The 18,788-nt window shown below is 37.6% G+C and overlaps 1 protein-coding gene across 1 annotated transcript; it reads left to right on the top strand.

Moving 5' to 3' along the window:
- The first annotated feature begins 5,570 nt into the window (after positions 1-5,570).
- On the top strand, positions 5,571-18,548 carry LOC110261536 (beta-defensin 112). The gene is given in 6 exon segments (XM_084970549.1): positions 5,571-5,794; positions 5,951-6,120; positions 8,585-8,642; positions 9,693-10,112; positions 11,203-11,346; positions 18,352-18,548. Coding segments are annotated over 3 exon segments (456 nt in total). The 5' UTR covers positions 5,571-5,794; positions 5,951-6,120; positions 8,585-8,642; positions 9,693-9,997.
- Positions 18,549-18,788: the final 240 nt, after the last annotated feature.

Genomic DNA, 18,788 nt, shown 5'->3' with positions numbered 1-18,788 from the left:
TAAGCAAGGCCAGAGATTGAACCTGCATCCTCACGGATACTAGTCAGGTTCATTACTGCTGAGCCACAATGGGAACTCTTAAACTTAGTTTTGACGAGAGGTACCTGGGCCATCCTCCGTGTAAGAGACACTGGCAAGATTTTACTCAGTTTAGACACTGAGTGGTTTATCCTCAGTTTAAAGACTGAGAAGACTTTGTTCGGTTAAATACTGAGTAGCACTGGACGGAGTAATTAGGGAAGAGACTGGCCCATCGTTTGTTCTTGAATTGGCTACCTTTATAGGGTTTGTCAAAATAAAACCAAATTCTAGTGAGAGTTGTTGAGCTCCAAAGAAGGCACTCTCCCCTCCTGGCTGGAAGCAGCTTTCTTAGGTGACTGAGGAACCTGCAGTAGGGGTGGACGTGGGACTTCAGGGCTTCAAGGAGATAGACCTCAGCCTCTGGCCAAGACAAGAAGTACTAGACCCTTATCGTTACTCCATCCCTTTCATTGTAATGCCTCCCCCCCCACCATAAACAGATTGACCTACTTCTTTCTATTCCCTACCAGTATGTGGCCCTCTCCTTACCCTACCCCTATAGGGGCATGATACACCCCTCAATCAACCAGCAAGTGTATCATAAGACCTCTCTTTCCCCAACCAACCAGCAGGTCAGCAGGTGTATCCTAAGATCTCTTCTCTCTCTTTGGGCTATAAAACCAGACATGACCATGTGCTCAGAGTCAGCTCTCCCTGATTATCAGGAAGTCAGCACACAGTGTTAACAGCATCTCTTGCCTCCATAAACTTGTCTTCTCTTCAACTTGCTCTGAAGTCTGAAAATTCTTTTTCTGACCCATGTGCATGGACCACCACAGTGGGGGCTAGACCTCATACCATACAGCTGTCCATCCAGGGAAACCCACTCATTTTAATTAACAACCTGCTTAACCGGAGACATGAATGAGAACTGGCCATTCCACCATCTGAGCACCTGTGATAGCCTTATACTGTATCCTGGAGAACCTGAGACATGTAAGAAGGGGGCTGAAGCAATTCTGGGACAAAAACCTAGAAGAGTCAGGCTCTCAAGCAGCACATTGGCCCAGCACACTATCATCACTCGCAATTTTCATTTCAATGAACCGACCTCAGAATGGGAAATAAAGCTTTCCAAACAAAAAGAATGCCAGATTGGAAGCCTTCAACTAATAACCCAGCTAGGTTATGTGCATATAGAACAAAATTTACAAGTACTTACTTAACTGGGAATTAAAGGAAATCTCACCCTAAAAACGAGGGGGCTCTTTTATTGCATACACAATCAAGTTTTAAAAGACTATAAAACGCTCTTCAGAATTCTGTCTATAAACAAAGTCCTTCTAAGGGGAAGTTTCACTTATTCCATTTAAATTTTAATATTGTCTAGATGTATGAAACCTAATGAACATTTAGGAGTTGGGGGAGTGTCCACACTGTGGCATGTGCAGTCTGCTACCTGTCTTCTGGCTTTCAATACCTCAGTTCCCTGAAGCAACACATTAGTTTGTTTTCCTGTGCAGACAATTCCTTTGATTATTTGTACTTAGAGAATTCATTTCTACTCAAAGTAAACTTTTCAAAGAAGGTGCTTGGGAATTCCTGTCCTGGCTTCTGACTGGTATCCATAGGGATGTGGGTATGATTCGTGGTCCCACTCAGAAAGTTAAGGAAGCATAAGTCACAAATGTGGCTCAGAGATGGCATTGCTGTAGCTGTGGCGTAGGCCTCAGCTGCAGCTCTGATTTGACCCCTAGCCTGGGAATTTCCATATGCAGCAGGTGAGGCCCTAAAAAGCAAAGAAGAAAAAGCCAGGAAGGTGCCCGGTATAACAGCGTGTTTTTCTAGAAAGTACACAGACCACCGACTAATATAATATTAGCATATTTTACACAATATATTGTAAAATAAATGTGTTAGAATTGTGTAAAATCCATATAAAGTTTCTATGACTCTTTTCTTTTTGCTATAGCTGGCATTCTTTTCATTAATTAGCCATTTTAAACATACCACAATTTACTCATTCTCCTTCATAAAAATTATTTCCAATGATAACATGGCTACAAACGATATTGTCATGATTATTCTTAGACCTATCTCCTGAAAGATAATTTATATTTTAATATGTTCTATCTAGACACGAGAGGAAAAAAATGCCCAGCGCTAGAGGATCCTGGACTCTTACATGAATGTTTCGTTGGAATGAGATTTTGAGCTGTCTGCTGCGGGGAGGGAGAGAGGTGATTTTACATGTGCCACGAACATTTCGATAGATGTTTGGTAAGCAGAAACATTAACCTGCTTGAAGACTGATTAACTCTTCCCAAACTCATTTTCCCTTCTTTCTGAGGTCACAACTAACATTTCCTGCCTATCTGAAAGTTAAAGGTGCCCACTTGACCGAATTATCGTAAAAGGAAGTAGTTTGTGCCATGTTTAGGACTGGTCATAAAGTACTCCCATGCAAGATTCTGTTTGTTTCTCTTCTTCACTTGACAGTCATCTTGAAACCCACATGTTGAAAGTGACAGAACCCTCAGATGGAGCAGGGCCTGGATCCTGGAACTGATGCTTAGAAGAGAGAACCTTACAGATCTGTGTTACCCTAGTTGACATTAAATGGGAAAGAAAGAAAATTCTACAATGTTTAAGGCATTATACACATCAGGATTAACCTAAGTGAAGACCCTACTCTGAATCTAAGTTTCCCTTCTCCTTAAATGAAGATAGCAGTAACCATCCCAGCAAAGTTATGAAAATATCTAGGTGGAAGAGATGTCTAGTATGATACTCAGCATAGTTATTGGTTTTTTAGGATTTTTTTTGAGCATGGGAGAAACATTAGACTTCTTTCTAGCTAATTTCTCCACTTTTAAGAACATTGAGATGAAGTATAAAGCACTATTATATATTTTTTTAACATTTTTTGTTTGTTTAGCGGGTGCCGTTTTTCAAGAGGACCGGGAACATATAATTGTGGTATAACTAAAAAGGAAATACAACTTCCACCAAGGCTTTCTCTTTTTTCTTTCTTTCCTTATTTATTTATTTATTTATTACTATTATTATTATTATTTATTATTATTTTGTCTTTTTAGGGCTGCACCTGTGGCATATGGAGGTTCCCAGCTAGGTGTCAAATCGGAGCTATAGCCACTGGTCTACACCACAGCCACAGCAATGTGGGATCCAAGCCTCACCTGTGATCTACACCACAGCTCACGGCAATGCCATATCCTTTAACCCACCGATCTAGGCCAGGGATCGAAACCCGCATCCTCGTGGATCCAAGTTACATTTGTTTCCACTGAGCTATGACAGGAACTCCTCACCAAGGCTTTTCATTCTTCCCTTGAAATTACTCTATATTAAGTGAAAAAGTAAAAGATTCTGCTGAGCATCTTCCTTTTACGAGCATGGAGAAGCCATTTCCCTGGCCTCACATGACAGGGTTCAAGGTGATCATGTCCTGGCTCTTCTCTCTCCTGAACATTCTGTGACCTTATGCTGGTGAACAGCTCCACTCCACATCCTTTTGGGACCATGAGCCAAGAGGAGCTACATCACTGCCTGAAGGAACAAGGAGGATTCTGCGATAAACATTAGCTGCACACAAAATTGTTCCAACACTGCTGTCTTCTACGGCCAATTTTTTTTTTCACTCTTAGCATAAATATTAATGGATTTTGTAAGTCGGGAAATGTTTAATCACTAAGAGTTTCAAGCCAAGTCAAATTTTCCATCTTCCGCCGTATTCTTATGACTTGGTTACTTTGATGTTCTTTTTTTCTCCCTTTTTGTCACAAACATAGATGTAACATTCATTATTCCCACTATGTAATAAAATGTTATCAGTAATCTAATGAATACCACTGCTTAGAATATCAGTGGAGCATAGATAGGGATCAAAGGGAAGGTGGCATTTTAGTGAACAGTTTATTCTGAAATAGTCATGTGTCAGGGTTGAAATGTTACAGGTTGTACAGAAATCTCCCTCTTTAATTACTTGTGTTATCTGTGCTTGATATTACAGAGTGTTCTTGGGGGTTCAGCCTTAGAGATTTCACTTTATACTTGGAATAAGCATAGTTTCCAATTTAAAGATCACAGAAAAACCTTCTCATTCCAAGGTCACCTGAATGATACCTCTCTCTGCTGTATCAATCCTAAGAAATTTACTTCACCTTGAATTTATTTCTCATTTGCTTACTTTCCCTTGACATCTTACTCTCGCATATCTCCCTTTATTTTCTCTAAATGGCACTATATCTGTTCAAACATTTATCCAAAAAGAGTTCTTTCTATACCTTTCACATATTTCATGAAGTTATATGGAAGTCATGATAATCTCATTATTTGAAATTTGGTCTTGCCATCACTTAATCAACACATCATACTCTTTATTGTCTGTGTCCTTGAAAACACTCATCTCCATCCAAATCTCCAAATCTGGATCATACTTATTTTTCTACATTTTTTTCCTGCCATTGACCTAAGAGGCTTGCAAACCTTGGTTATCATGTATTCCTTGAGAAGATTTTTAAGAGATTAGGAGTATATTTACTTCTCAAAGAGAAAAAGGATATTTTTAATTATTTTTTAATTATAGTTGATTTACAATGTTCTGTCAATTTCTGCTGTGTACAGGGACCAAGCTATACATCCATATATATTCTTTTTTTCACATTATCTTCTATCATGTTCCATCACAAATGTTCAAATATAGTTCCCTGTGCTATGCAGCAGGATCTCATTGTTTATCCATTCCATTGCTTATGCATTAGTTTGCATCAACTAATCCCAAACGGCCAGTCCCTCACAATCCAGTTTTCCAAAGTGCTTTAGGAAAAGGGAGGTCAGGTGCCTATTACTAGGAAGAAATATATCCACAGTGTAGCCAAGGTAAGGAGAACATTAAAATTATCTTGATCAAAAGCCTTTGGCTCAGGAATAACATGGCCCCTTTGTTTGCTCTGTCAATAGTAAATATGACATGATATGCATTTTATCTCTTGGGGAATATAAACTATAATATCCTCAGATAAGGAGTGTTGACAGTCTCTGAACAATCTGGTGAGTTACCAAAAGGAAAAAAAACCCTTACCCCATAGTTTCTCAGCAGCCTGATGGTGTTGATTTATGAAATTGTTTACAATGAAATCCTTTACTATATTTATAAGTGTTTTTGTTAAAAATAGATCTTGAAGGGGAAATGTAGAGGGGATTTGGGAGAAGGGATTTGGATAGTCCCCCAAAAGGCCTGTAGCCTAGGAATTTTCAAAATAGGTTTTCTATGGGAACCAAGATAACTGGAAAAGTGTTTCCAGACAACCACAAGGATGGGAAGATTTCAGGACCTATTTTTTTTTCTTCTTCTTCTGAGGCTTGCTTTTTAAGGTTATATACATGATTTTATTTCAAAGAAATGTGAATTGGAGACTGGCACTTGCCATCTGCCTCTACAAGGATTGGATCATGAGCCCCCGAAGCTGCCAACCCTCAACACCCCCTGAAAGAGTTCAGATTGGAGATCAGGAGTGAGGTGCTCTGGGCACTGGGAAAACTGGCAAGACAGGTCTTCGGATAGTCAGATATTTTCAGAAGAAGATTTTATGAGCCAAATTCTTGCCTTTCCTCGTATCTAGGAAATCATTAAAATCCCTCAGGGTGGTGTCTGCTCCTCATGACTAGCAGAAACCTTCACAAGACTAGCAGCAATCTCGTGTAAAAATGTGTTCTTGGTTGCATGTGCTGCCGCCTTCACCAAAATCGCGTACGTACTGACATTCCTCCCCTACCTCCTCGGAGTATTTTTTTGCTTTTTTGTTTGTTTGTTTGTTTGTTTGTTTTTCCAGAGGTATCTGAAATGATGCCTCCCAGGCTATTATCCTCATTTCACCCCAAATAAAACTTAACTCTCAACTTTTAGGTTGTGCATATTTTTAAGTCAACAGAAATATATGATTTACAACTTTTGAAAATGGCCAAAAATTTTCAACTCTGTATGTTATAGCCGAGAAAAGAGAAATCCAAAGAAATGATATGACTTGACTGAAGTCTAGTGATTGCGATTATACATTTTGGATTAAACATATCAGGGTAAGCATTCTAGTCCTTTGACTTACTATTTGATATGGGGCAAGTTATTTACCCTCTCTTAATCTACAAAATGTAAAAGTAGTGTCTGCTTTATAAAGTTGTTGTGGATACCAAATGAAATAATGTCTCTAAAGCACAGCCTCTGGTTCATAAGAAGCTTTCTAGCAATGACAGTGATCATGAGGATTTTGATAATAATTACCACTTATATCACAAAACATAAATTATAGATTGTGCTTGCCTTCTTTAGGGGGAAAAAGCAGTGTTGTGGAGTTTAAAATAATAAGCTCACATTTAATTCTAGGGCCAGCCTTATGTGTACAATCAAGTTAGAAGGCAATTTCCATGTTTTTCATGGATTAAGATCCAGCTCATAAAGATTCCTCCTGAATCAGAATTAACATTTTATTTTTGCTATTGTTCCCTTTCCAATGTGGAAAATGGAGGTTCAAAAACACAGTCATTCTACTTGGCTGCAATCCTTGAATAAAGAAATGCTGCCTTATTATTTCTGAGGGAAAAAAACCAATGATATCATCTTCTGTCTTCTTAGTTTCAGGAGTTCTGCTAGCAAAAAAAAAGATGTTTTAACTGATTTGCTCAAGACTCACCTTAATAAACATTCTTATTCTTAACAAAGTTAAATTCTTCATACTGTTTATTGTGATTTGAGCAGGACTAGATACGTGAATTTTACTTAGCAACAGGCTGAACCGTTACCCTGATATCAACTGATAGGAAAATTCTTGATTCTTTCTTTCCCAGCAAGAACATGTGTCATAGTCAAGTTCCAAGCACTCGATTTTAGTCCCAAAATGTTCGTTCCTATATTATATGGAGGAAATCTGTGGAGGGAGGCAATCCCAGGACAAATCACTTCATTTCATCTCTTATCAGGGAGACTGTCTGGAATCTTTACACATTCTACTGTTATTTAATGTTCTATGACCATATGATTAATAAACTTTTTACTTCAAAAGAGCAAACATGAGCAAAGATTACTGACTCCTGTGGCTGAAGCTACTCATTCCCACATTCCATTAACTCTTGGAGGGCTATAAAAATGAGATAACTGATCTCTGTTCTCTGAACCCAGGTCAGAGGACTAAGATATTTCCTTGTCTATAAAACTACTTCTGCAATCTTTTGATTCCTTACCAGCTTTTGAACATCTGAAATGTAAACTCAAAACTCAGAAGTGGATACCAGACTCTTGAAACTGTGGGGAAAAAAAGAACCACAACTGATGGCCTCAAGCAAAGGATGGATTAGGAAAGATTGAAGAAGACAGTTTACCCTTTTCATTCCTGCTGCCAATTATAAGTCCATGTGGGGTGGCAGGAGATTTTTTCATGGATGAGATCTCAGTTTGGGAGAGAGGTAATGGCAGAGTTCAGGCCCCACAGTTCACCGAGAAACAAGTAGCTAAAATTTGAAATTTTCCACGTCTCTTTTTATAATTCTCTTTTTGGAGCTGATTTCTTAGTTTGGATATGCTGTCTTCCTCTTATTTCTTTCCCAGAAAGCATTTGGGAAGATTGAAAATTCATTTTTATGTGATTAAAAATTATAAAATAAATTAGGAATAAGGGCAAACTTAATTGGAAAGATTTTGCTCCTGAAGAAGACATTGTCAGGATCCAAAGGAAAGTTATTCTCCTTGTTTCTCATCTAGTAGAGGGCAAATACATTTTGTGTGTTTTTGTCTCCAAGGTGGTATGGTTTTTGAAAAACCTAATTATTTTAGACCCAAACCACTGATTGTAGTGATAATTTCCTCCTCTCTGAAGTGAAGAGAAAATGAAGCATAACAAAATAACTTCCTAAATATACTCAGTGTACTAGGTTTTGCTTTAATTTCCATCATCTAGACTTTTCTTCTTAGATCCACAAAATCGCTAGTCTAGAAAGGTTTTGATAAGCAGTATTCACTGTTGAGCTTTGTGTTACAGGAGGGAAAATACTACACTCAGAAGACATATAAGAACAACTTTTATGGAACTGTTACGGAATTTATCCTACTTATATGCGTATACTTCTCAAAGTCTTTTTATCTCAAGGTCTCTTTTTAAATTTCAAGGTCTTTGGATCTGTTTTTAAATATCTGGAATGGCTATGGGGTGATCATCAAATGGTGATCAATGAATCCAAACATTCCCAAATCATCCCCTTGTCTAGGATTTAAAATTCTTTGTTTGTAAAACAAAAGCAATAATATGTATTCTCATATCCAAATAATAAATGTCAAAAGGAATAGTTTAATTCTATTAACTAGTGATGTACATTCGATAGAATGTGTTTAACATGTTGGACATCGGAATGAAAGATTGAAAATGATGCTTCTCTGTTTCAAAAAAAAAAAAAAGAGTGTTTTCACGTTCTCCTTGGGATTAGGTCTGGGTTATAAAGTATCCTAAGTGAATCACCAGTTATGTTTAATTTGCTCTTTTTTTTTCCCCTCCAGATTTAATAAAGGAAAAATCCAAAATAAATTTCTAATTGGCTTGGGTCCTTGGAAGAAGGTAACATGATTACACATTTGTCAAAGGGAAAGGAACAGAAAATCAATGACAGACCTTTATTCTCTGCCTTCTTGTTTATCCACAGGAGTTCTGATACAGAGAGGGTACCCAATACGTTATTTTAGTAGAATTTGAATTTTAGTTTCAGTGACTCAGCTAGCCCTTATTTCATCCACCAACCAAATACCCTATCTTCATCATAGTTATACTATAGCAACTAGAGCAGTAATAGATACATGGTAGGTATTTGATTAAGTTTTGTTGAATTAACCTTACATAGATTAAGCTTGAATGATCTTACTCTATGTCAGATGCTAGAGAAATTCTCAATCGTGTTTCTCCACAAGTTTTTAGCTTTCAATAGAAGTTCTTCATTTTTAATTCATGTTTTATATAGTGAAGAAATTGGTTGCAGAAGGAAATGATTTTTGGACATATCTCATTATTGCTTTGTTCAGGATAGTTTGCCCAGATTCTGAATATCTATATATGTTTTAATAGCAAAAATCTCTGTTACTTTAGAATAAGGATGACTGATGCTGACTGGAACTCTTTTATATCCTGATTCTTAGTGCCCTTGTTGGGGTGCAATAAGAGAGAATCAATGGACTATTGCTACTAATATTTGCTTTGGGGTTTAGGAAACAGTTTCAGCTGCTCTTCTCCAATATATGTTATAATAGACCATGGAAAACTCGTGGATGACTTCAGAAATAACTCCAAGATACATAGGAAAAAAAGAAAGAAGTGCAATCTGACTTTTTATCATGGGGTGTTTACTCATCAAAATCTGTAAATCTGACTTGAGGATATTGTCTTTTCTTCAAGATACAAGTAAATTAGATATGGTAATTCCCAAACACATTATTATACAGTCATTATTTACGTTCAGACATATTTTAAATAAAATAATATGGATCATGAAACACTTGACCGCTCTGGAACTCAATACTTGTATATGTAAAAAACTACATATTCTCAATGATAATTCAGTCTAAAATACTGTTTTGATTTCCTCCTTACATTAAGACTCATTTTTTTATATTGCAGACATGAAAACCGTATGCAAGATCATCTAAAACACATACTTCTGGAATATCATGTGATTACTCCAATATTATTTTGGTCACTTGAATTTACAAATTTACGCCCGCTATCTTGTAACTGTTGAAGTCTCTTAAAGAAACTGACCTTGAGAAGAATTAGTAGATGACATTTTAGTGTGACAAGGCATCAGCTTTTTCTAGAAACATTATCTTTGAACATGGTACTATTCAACCAAGCATAGAAATGTTCTTATTGTCAAGAAGCCTCAGTAATCAAGGAGCCTTTTTTTTTTCCCTCTTATTTCAACAATGCCTGAGTTAAGACAGAAGACCTGTGGACTGTCTTCCCCTAAGAAATCATTTACAATGAAGATCCTTCTCTTTTTCTCTACTTTTCTCTTCTTCGGTGTCTTCATTCCACCAGGTAACAGGACTATTATTGCTAGAGGGGTCAGACCTAAATGAAGGGGGTGTGTTAGGGCTAATATTAATACCATTAGCAGGACCACATCATATTTACTTACAGTCCGTAGATGAAAAAATATTAGAATAAGTTTCAAGGACATGCGCTATTAATTCACTAAGTTCATAAGGTGTTGGAAGAACATAGAGCTACAGTGACTTCATCAATCCCTGAAAAGCGTGTTTATTCAATACCAAAATTCTATGAAATGTAATATGCTAATATATTTGAAAAAAAATGAAGTGGGATGAATTTTTACATTTGGAAATGATTTATTCCACATTTAAAGTATTGATAGCAGAGGTTGAGGTTTAATGGCATGCTTAAAAGTCTAAGTTTTATTATATTCATAATGAAACTAGCTGTACATCCACTCAATCCCTGTTAAAGTCTTCTTCTTTATCTCGCTGCTTTCCCTGAATCACCTAGACATCTGTCATCATTGAGATCAGAAATCACCAGAAAATAAATCTATAGTATCCTATTCTCTCACTGCTACTTTGCTCTAATAAATAACTACATAATAAATAACTGGTACTCTGCTGTAATAAATAACTTTTTAGCTTACAGTTTCTTACCAAAGCGGACAAGTAAATAAACTTTAATTGAAAATATAACCCATGTAACTCAAGGATTGAAGTTAAATAAGTCCATTTTTTCTGCATAATCTTTATAAAAATTCATTAGAATATGCTCAATAAAATTCCTTCTACCTCTAGAAATTTTCTAAGCTATGTAGAATTACATAAATTTCAATATGCACGGATGCCTTTCTGTCCTAATAATAATCGTAATTTGACTAGTCATCATCTGTTCTGCCCTTGGCCCACCTTAATTTATTATTCCTCTCAGTAGTCATGTGAGGTAATCTTATAAATAACCAAATCATTTATTTGTTCAACCCAATGCTAAAAGTGGGTTCTACTTGTTTATCTTTCTCTAAAACCTCTTAGAGTATATGGACCATGGCACAAAGATAAAGACATTAGTACCCTCATTTTGGAAAACATTTTTTTTTTTAAACTTCTGAAGTAATTTTTTTCTTTTACAGTGGGATCTGGCCAAACTATTGGCAATTCTGATTCATCATCAAAAATCATGTGTAGACGGAAGCTTGAGACACTTTACTCAGAGGCAAGAAATTCTTCCACAACATCTGAAAACACACAGTATGGTACAGAAGAAAATAAAACAGGTAAAATAAAACAAATGGAGTTATATCTTGCACATTTTAATTACTCTAAGTCAAAGGAAGATAATATCCCAAGTATGTTCTCCATTAGTCCCAATATACTTAACTCTTCTTGTCGTTTACCTTCGAGGCTTATGAAAGCTGAATTTCATGTTTAAAATGGAAAAAAAAAGTCTGATTTTAAAGACATAGGGACTTATTTTTCATGGAACTCCGTCTAGACAAATATCCTTAATATTTCTAAGTGGGAAAATTCTCCAAACATTACTTCCAAAATTCTTATTATTTGTTTAAATGTTGTTAGTGTCATTATGCTTAAGAGTGAGACTGTTGTCTCAGTTTCCCTCTTGCCAGACAACTGGCAGGATTTATTTTTGTTCATCACCTCTGTCCTTTGTTCACAACCGTAATACCTTTGGATATCATTCATAAAAGCTATAGTTACATAGAAAGAGTAATTAAGGTGCTCCTATTAATTCCAAGGCTGATGTAATTAAGAGAACTTGAAAAGGGAGTTGAGCAACAAAAGTCCAGGCTGGGTGTTTGCAGACTTACTTTAAAAGGGCTTTTTCTTCTGTTTTACTCTTTATCTCAATTATGGTTTATGATATCATTTGTCAAAATATCTTCTCAAGTTAGAATATTATAAATATCATGTGAGTGATATGAATAAATTTCTGTGGGAGGGTAAGGAGAGTTACTTTGTGACATTATTTGGAAAAAGTCTTTGGTCAAGTTAATTTATACACTTTATTTTCCCCAAAATGTCATTGCCAAAGCCTACCATAGTGCTTGATGTATAGTGAGAGCTCCATAAAAGTTTATTGATTGAATCACTAAATAAATGAATAAATAGATGCATGGACAGAGGGAGAGAGAAGAACCAAAGAAATAGTCTTCAGAAATTCAGGGATTCAGATGGCAGAGTAGGAGGATGGGAAACTTAATCCCCCACCTCAACCCCCTCCCAGAACACAACAAAAGTACATTTACACGTGGAACAGTCCTCACTGAAAACTAACTGGAAACTGACAGAAGGATGCCTGTATAAGCGAGGCTGTGAGAAAGATAGACATGGAACTGGGTAGTAAGGAAGAGAGTGATCAAGTTGAGACCTGTGTCCCTGGGAGGGGGCTCAAAAGGAAAGGGAGATGACACACGGGTGGAGATTCCTGCTCGGGAATAAGGGTTTGGAGCCACTCACAGGGTGCCCCAGCCTTAGAGTCCTACACAGGGAAGACAACCGCCTTGGCTGGTTGGAGACCTGCTGACCCTGGACTCCTCTTGTGAGGAGTGCAGTCACATGCTGGCTTCCGCTCAAGGCAGAGTGCAAAGGACAGATTGAAGACTGCTCTAGTGGCTACCTGCTTTTTTTGTGACCACTCTGGTGTGCCTTCCAGCCTGAGGCAGTGAATGTTCCAGCCCCACTCATTTCATATCACAGCACTGCACATGCCACCTAGGGCTGCCATGATGGAGGGGAGAGCTGGGCCATGGGATACAGGGCCAGCATCTGGGTGGGGCAGAGGCAGCTGTTGCTGGTGAGTTCTCTGGCAGTACATCAGAAGCAACTTGGAACTTTGACAGAAATCAGTCCACCAGAGCCTGTGGCCTGATCCACAATGAGAACCAACACAGGCCCCACCTGCCCTGTAGTGTGACTCCACAATAGGGGGTCGAAGAGGCTGAGAGGAGTCATTGGCTGTGAGGGATAAAGAGGACTCAGACCCAAGGCTCTGTCTGAACAGGACAAGGCAACAGTTGCTGGCACATGCACACATAGTGCCTTGGAGGGAGCTTGGACTTCTATCTGTAGCCAACCTCCTACAGTCTGTGCCCTAACATGAGCTGAGCACATTCATGGGTCTCTCTTGCTTCAGCCCTCCATCCTCTAGGGCAAGTGTTTTGGGGATGGGAATGTGGAAAGCATACATTTAAAGGAAATGGATCCAGTTTAGACATGATCCTCAGGGCTCTGGCCCTAGAAACTTGGGATCTGACCTTGACCCTAATAGGGCAGTGACTAGCACTGAGAGAAAGTTCCACCTCACACCTGGCAGCAGCTCTAGTTCCTCCATCACCAGCCCCACCACCTCTCAAGGTGAATGCTGAGGAAAGATGCGATTTTCACCTACATCAAGTCTAGCTCTTCAAGCAAAGACACTGAGCACAAATAAACCGTATAGGGATACTGCCATATAAGGACACCCCTTCAAGACTGCAATAGGTAACTATTTTACCAAAACTCATACAGGTAGAGAAAGTTAAGCAAAATGAGAGGGGGGAGGAACTGGTCTCAAGCCAAAGGGAAAGAGAAAATGCATGAAAAAATAGATAACAGAAATAAACAATTTACCAGATAAAGATTTCAAGATGTTAATAATGAGAATGAAAACTGAATTAGAAAAAAGAATAGATGAACACAGTAAGAGTTTTAACAAGGAACTAGAAAATATTTAAAAGGTGCAGTCATAAATGAATTTAATAACTGAAGTAAAAAGTATACTAGAGGGAATAAATAGCAAACTAAGTGATATAAAATAATGCATGAAAGATCTGGAGACTAATGAATAATGAAAATCACCCATTCAGAACAACAGAAAGAAAAGCAAGTTTTTAAAAAATGAGAACAGTTTAAGATATCTTTGGAAGGAGTTCCCATCATAGCTCAGTGGAAATGAATCTGACTAGCATGCATGAGGATGCAGGTTCAATCCCTGGCCTTGCTCAGTGGGTTAAGGATCCAGAGTTTCTGTGAATTGTGATATAGGTCACAGATATGGCTTGGATCCAGGATTGCTGTGGCTGTGGTTCTGATTCAAGACCTAGGCTTGGAACTTCCATATGCCATGTGTGGGCCCCTAAGAAGACAAGCAAGCAAGCAAGAAAGAAAGAAAGAAAGAAAGGAAGGAAGGAAGGAGAGAGGAAGGGAGGGAGGGAAGAAAGAAAGGAAGGAAGGAGGGAAGGAAAGAAAGGAAGGAAGGAAGGAAGGAAGGAAGGAAAGAAGGAAGGAAGGAAGAAAGAAAAAAAGAAAGAAAGAAAAGATATTGTTGGGATAATATCAAGCATGACAACATTCTCATTATGGGGGTTCCAGAAGAAGAGAGAGAAAAGTAGATTGAAAGTGCTACAGCTAAAAACCTCCCAAGAGTTCCTGCTGTGGTGCAGCAGGTTAAGGATCTGGCATTGCCACAGCTGTGGCATAGGTCACAGCTAAGACTTGGATTCATTCTTGGCCCAGGAACTTCCATATGCCATAGGTGGGGCCAAGACAAAAAAAAAAAAAAAAAAAAAAATCCAAAACCTGAAGAAGGAAACAGATATCCAAGTATAGGAGGCACGGGAAGTGGATTTCTCACCAGACACCAAATCTGCTAGTGCCTTCATCTTCAGCTTCTAGCCTCCAGAACACTGAGAAAGAAATGTCTGTGGTTCATAAACAAACAAAATTCTAAAGGCAACAAGAAAAAGCAAAGAGTCATATACATACATGGGAAGTCCCATAAGGCTATCAACTGATTTTCTTCAGACACTTTGCAGGACAGAAGAGAGTGGTGTGGTACATTTAAAGAGCTGAAAGGGAAAAAGCTGCTATCTAGGATACTATCCAACAAGATTATCATTTAGAATTGAAGAAGAGATAAAGAACTTCTCACACAAGCGAATATTAGAAAAGTACATCAGGGAGTTCCCGTCGTGGTGCAGTGGTTAACGAATCCGACTAAGAACCATGAGGTTGCGGGTTCGGTCCCTGCCCTTGCTCAATGGGTTAAGGATCCGGCGTTGCCGTGAGCTGTGGTGTAGGTTGCAGACGCGGCTCGGATCCCACGTTGCTGTGGCTCTGGCGTAGGCCGGTGGCTACAGCTCCGATTGGACCCCTAGCCTGGGAACCTCCATATGCCGTGGGAGCGGCCCAAGAAATAGCAACAATAACAACAACAACAACAACAACAAAAAGACAAAAGACAAAAAAAGAAAAAAAAAAAAAGAAAAGTACATCAATATTAAAACTACCTAAACAAAATGTTAAAAAGTTTTCTCTAAGTGGAAAAGAAGTAAGAATCTATAAGAAAAGGAAAATACCACTAGGGAAGGCATATGTATTGTGAGGGCTAAGAATCAACCACTGATGTAAATTAGCATGAAGATTAAAAAAACATAAAATTGTAAAAGCAACTATAATTAAAATGAACAGCTATGGGACAAACATGAAGATATAAAATATGACATCAAATGTTCACTGCAGCACTATTTTCAATAGCCAAGACATGGAAACAACCTAAATGTCCATTGACAGAAGAAGATGTGGTACATATACACAATGGAATATTACTCAGCCATTAAAATGAACAGAATACCAGCATTTTCAGCAACGTGGATGGACCTAGAAATTATCATGCTAAGTGAAGTCAGTCATACAATGAGACACCAACATCAAATGCTTTCACTGACATGTGGAATCTGAAAAAAAGGACAGACTGAACTTTTTTGCAGAACAGATGCTGACTCACAGACATTGAAAAACTTATGGTCTCCAGAGGAGACAGTTTGGGGGATGGGGGGATGTGCTTGGGTTGTGGGATGGAAATCCTGTGAAATTGGATTGTGATGATCATTATACAACTACAGATGTGATAAATTAATTGAGTAATAAAAAATAAATAAAAAATAAAAGGCCCTTATAAGGCTAAAAAAAAATAAAGTATGGGGGAGGAGACTAAAAAAATCAGTCTTTTACAGTGTGTTTGAACGTAAATGACTGTCAGTTTAAAATAAGTAGATATAGGTATGCATCAACATAGATGAACCTCGTTGTAACCACAAATCAAAAACCTCCAATAGATACACAAAAACCCAAAAGAAAGGAGTAGAAACATACCACTAAAGAAAATAATCAAACCACAAAGGAAGAAATAAAAAGAAGAAGAAATCGGAGATGAACTGCAGAAACAAAGTACTAAAATGGCAATAAGTACATTCCTTTCAAGAATTACTTTAAATATCAATGGACTAAATGCTCCAATCAAAAGGTATAGGATGACTTATTGGATAAAACAAAAACAAAACTCCCAAGATCATCTGTATGCTGCCTACAAAAGACTCACTACAGCACTTAAGACACACATAGATTTAAGATTCACTTTCCAGTGAGGGGATGAAAAATGATGTTTCATATAAACAAAATGACAAGAAAGCAGGGCTAGCAATACTCATATCATAGACTACAAAACCAACGCTATAACAAAAGACAGGAAAAGAATTATATAAAGGAATCAATAGAGGAAGAGAATATTACACTCAGCATATATGCACCCGGTACAGGACCACCTAAATAGACAAGGCAAATATTAACAGACATAAAGGGAGAAATTAACAATAACACAATAATAGTAGGAGGCTCTAAACCTCATTTCCATCAATGGACAGATCTTCCAGACAGAAAATCAATAAGGCAACACTTGTATTAAATGACACAGTAGACCACTTGGACTTAGCAGCTATCTATAGGACATCCCATCCCAAACCAGCAGACTACACATTTTTTTTCAAGTGTACATGGAACATTCTTCAGGGTAGATGATATGCCAAATCACAAAACAAACCTCAACAAATTTCAGAGGATAGGAATTATATCAAGTATTTTTTCAACTATGCAGAAATCAATTACAGAAAGAAAAATAGGAAAAGCATAAACGTGCATATTAAACAACATGAAACTAAAAAATAACCCAGTGGGTCAATGAAGAAATCAAAGAAGAAAACAGGAAATACCTTGAGACAAATGAAAATGGAAACACAGCTTTCCAAACTTTATGAAATATGGCAAAAATATTGATCTACATCATTTATTTATAGTTTCTATTTTTCCTGTGAGGGTACAGGAAATAAATGGAAAACCTTTTGTGAGTGACAAAGATACCAGATGTCCAAATCCTTACCTCATTCCTCATGATTGTTTTTAGTTACATCAAATAAATTACAGTGCAAAGTGAGACTGTAAACATTTTTTAAACTTTCTATAGCTTCAGAAACCTTAGCGTGAAAGAGAAAGAAGGGAAAGTAGCATTAAAAAATTAAAAGCTTTCCTGAAGTGTTTACTATGCTCATCCCTCTGTTCATTTCCTATCCATCATACTAATCTCCCAAAGTGTCTATTTTTTAACCAGAACTTCTATTGGGGTTGAGGGTGGGGTCCAGATACAAGAGCAGTTAAGACTTAATAAAAGAGTATTTTTCAGTATTTTAGAGCTGCTGAAGTCAGGTTACAATGAACAATGAAATTTTATGGAGGAAGAAAATATTCACCATAGAGCAGGAATAAGCATGAATAATAAATGAGGATAGATGAAGGAGAAGATGGAGATTGGATCATTCATATTCAGTGGCTCTGGAGGATGAGCAAGACAAACAGAAGGTTTCAATAAATTGCAAGTTGTCCAAGAGTTCCTTATTGAGTCAATACCTAATCAGTTGAAATGTGTAGACGTGGCTCATCTACCTTAGGAATCAGATGTGCACTGATTTTCTTGATTTGCTCTAGTAGAATTAGAGAAGAAAGATTTCAAAGAAAAAATAAATTAAAAGAACCCCTTTCGTTTTTCTTCCTTCTGTGGTCCGTGCTTCTTTGTCTTTTAAATTTATGCATTTCTGGAGTTCCCGTCGTGGCGCAGTGGTTAACGAATCCGACTAGGAACCATGAGGTTGTGGGTTCAATCCCTGGCCTCAATCAGTGGGTTAAGGATCCAGAGTTGCCGTGAGCTGTGGTGTAGGTTGCAGATGCGGCTCGGATCCTGCGTTGCTGTGGCTCTGGTGTAGGCCGGTGGCTACAGCTCCGATTGGACCCCTAGCCTGGGAACCTCCATATGCCGTGGGAGCGGCCCAAAAAATAGCAAAAAGATATAAATAAATAAAATAAATAAAATAAAATAAAATAAATAAATAAATAAATTTATGCATTTCCTACCTGGATTATTAATTCTTCCCATTCTTTCTTTTTTTCTTTTTCAGCAAAAAGAAAAGAGCATACTGTTGCTCTTAATAGGAGACTAGCATGTACAATGCTTGGTGGTCAATGTAAAAATAAATGTGGTGAAAAAGAATTTAGGATTATATATTGTGAAAGGCCAACAACTCTTTGCTGCATGAGAGAATGTGACTCTAAGAAGTAATTGAAGAGAGCAATTCACAGAAAGAAGACCACGTGAACTATCTTCTAATTACTTCTACTATTTCCTTCACAGCCTAGTATTTCTGTTCATAACTGTCTCTAAAAAATAAAGAATTAAATAAAAGTTATTTCAGCCAGAGCCATTCATGAACATTGTGCCTTCTTGGAAGAAAGAGTTGGAATAGGATAGAGCTTTGAACTTGGGAATAGCAGCAGAATGGAGAGAAGTGCATGATGGGACTACTGGGTTAAATGAGATTCCGGGGACAATTCTACA

Source organism: Sus scrofa, chromosome 7, assembly GCF_054392235.1.
Source record: "Sus scrofa isolate SSC_HxYL_T2T_F1_AM1 chromosome 7, Sscrofa_HxYL_maternal_Yorkshire_Landrace_v2.0, whole genome shotgun sequence".
Taxonomy (NCBI): domain Eukaryota; kingdom Metazoa; phylum Chordata; class Mammalia; order Artiodactyla; family Suidae; genus Sus; species Sus scrofa.
The sequence above is the reverse complement of the archived record's forward strand: the minus strand, read 5'-3'. Positions and strand labels throughout refer to the sequence as shown.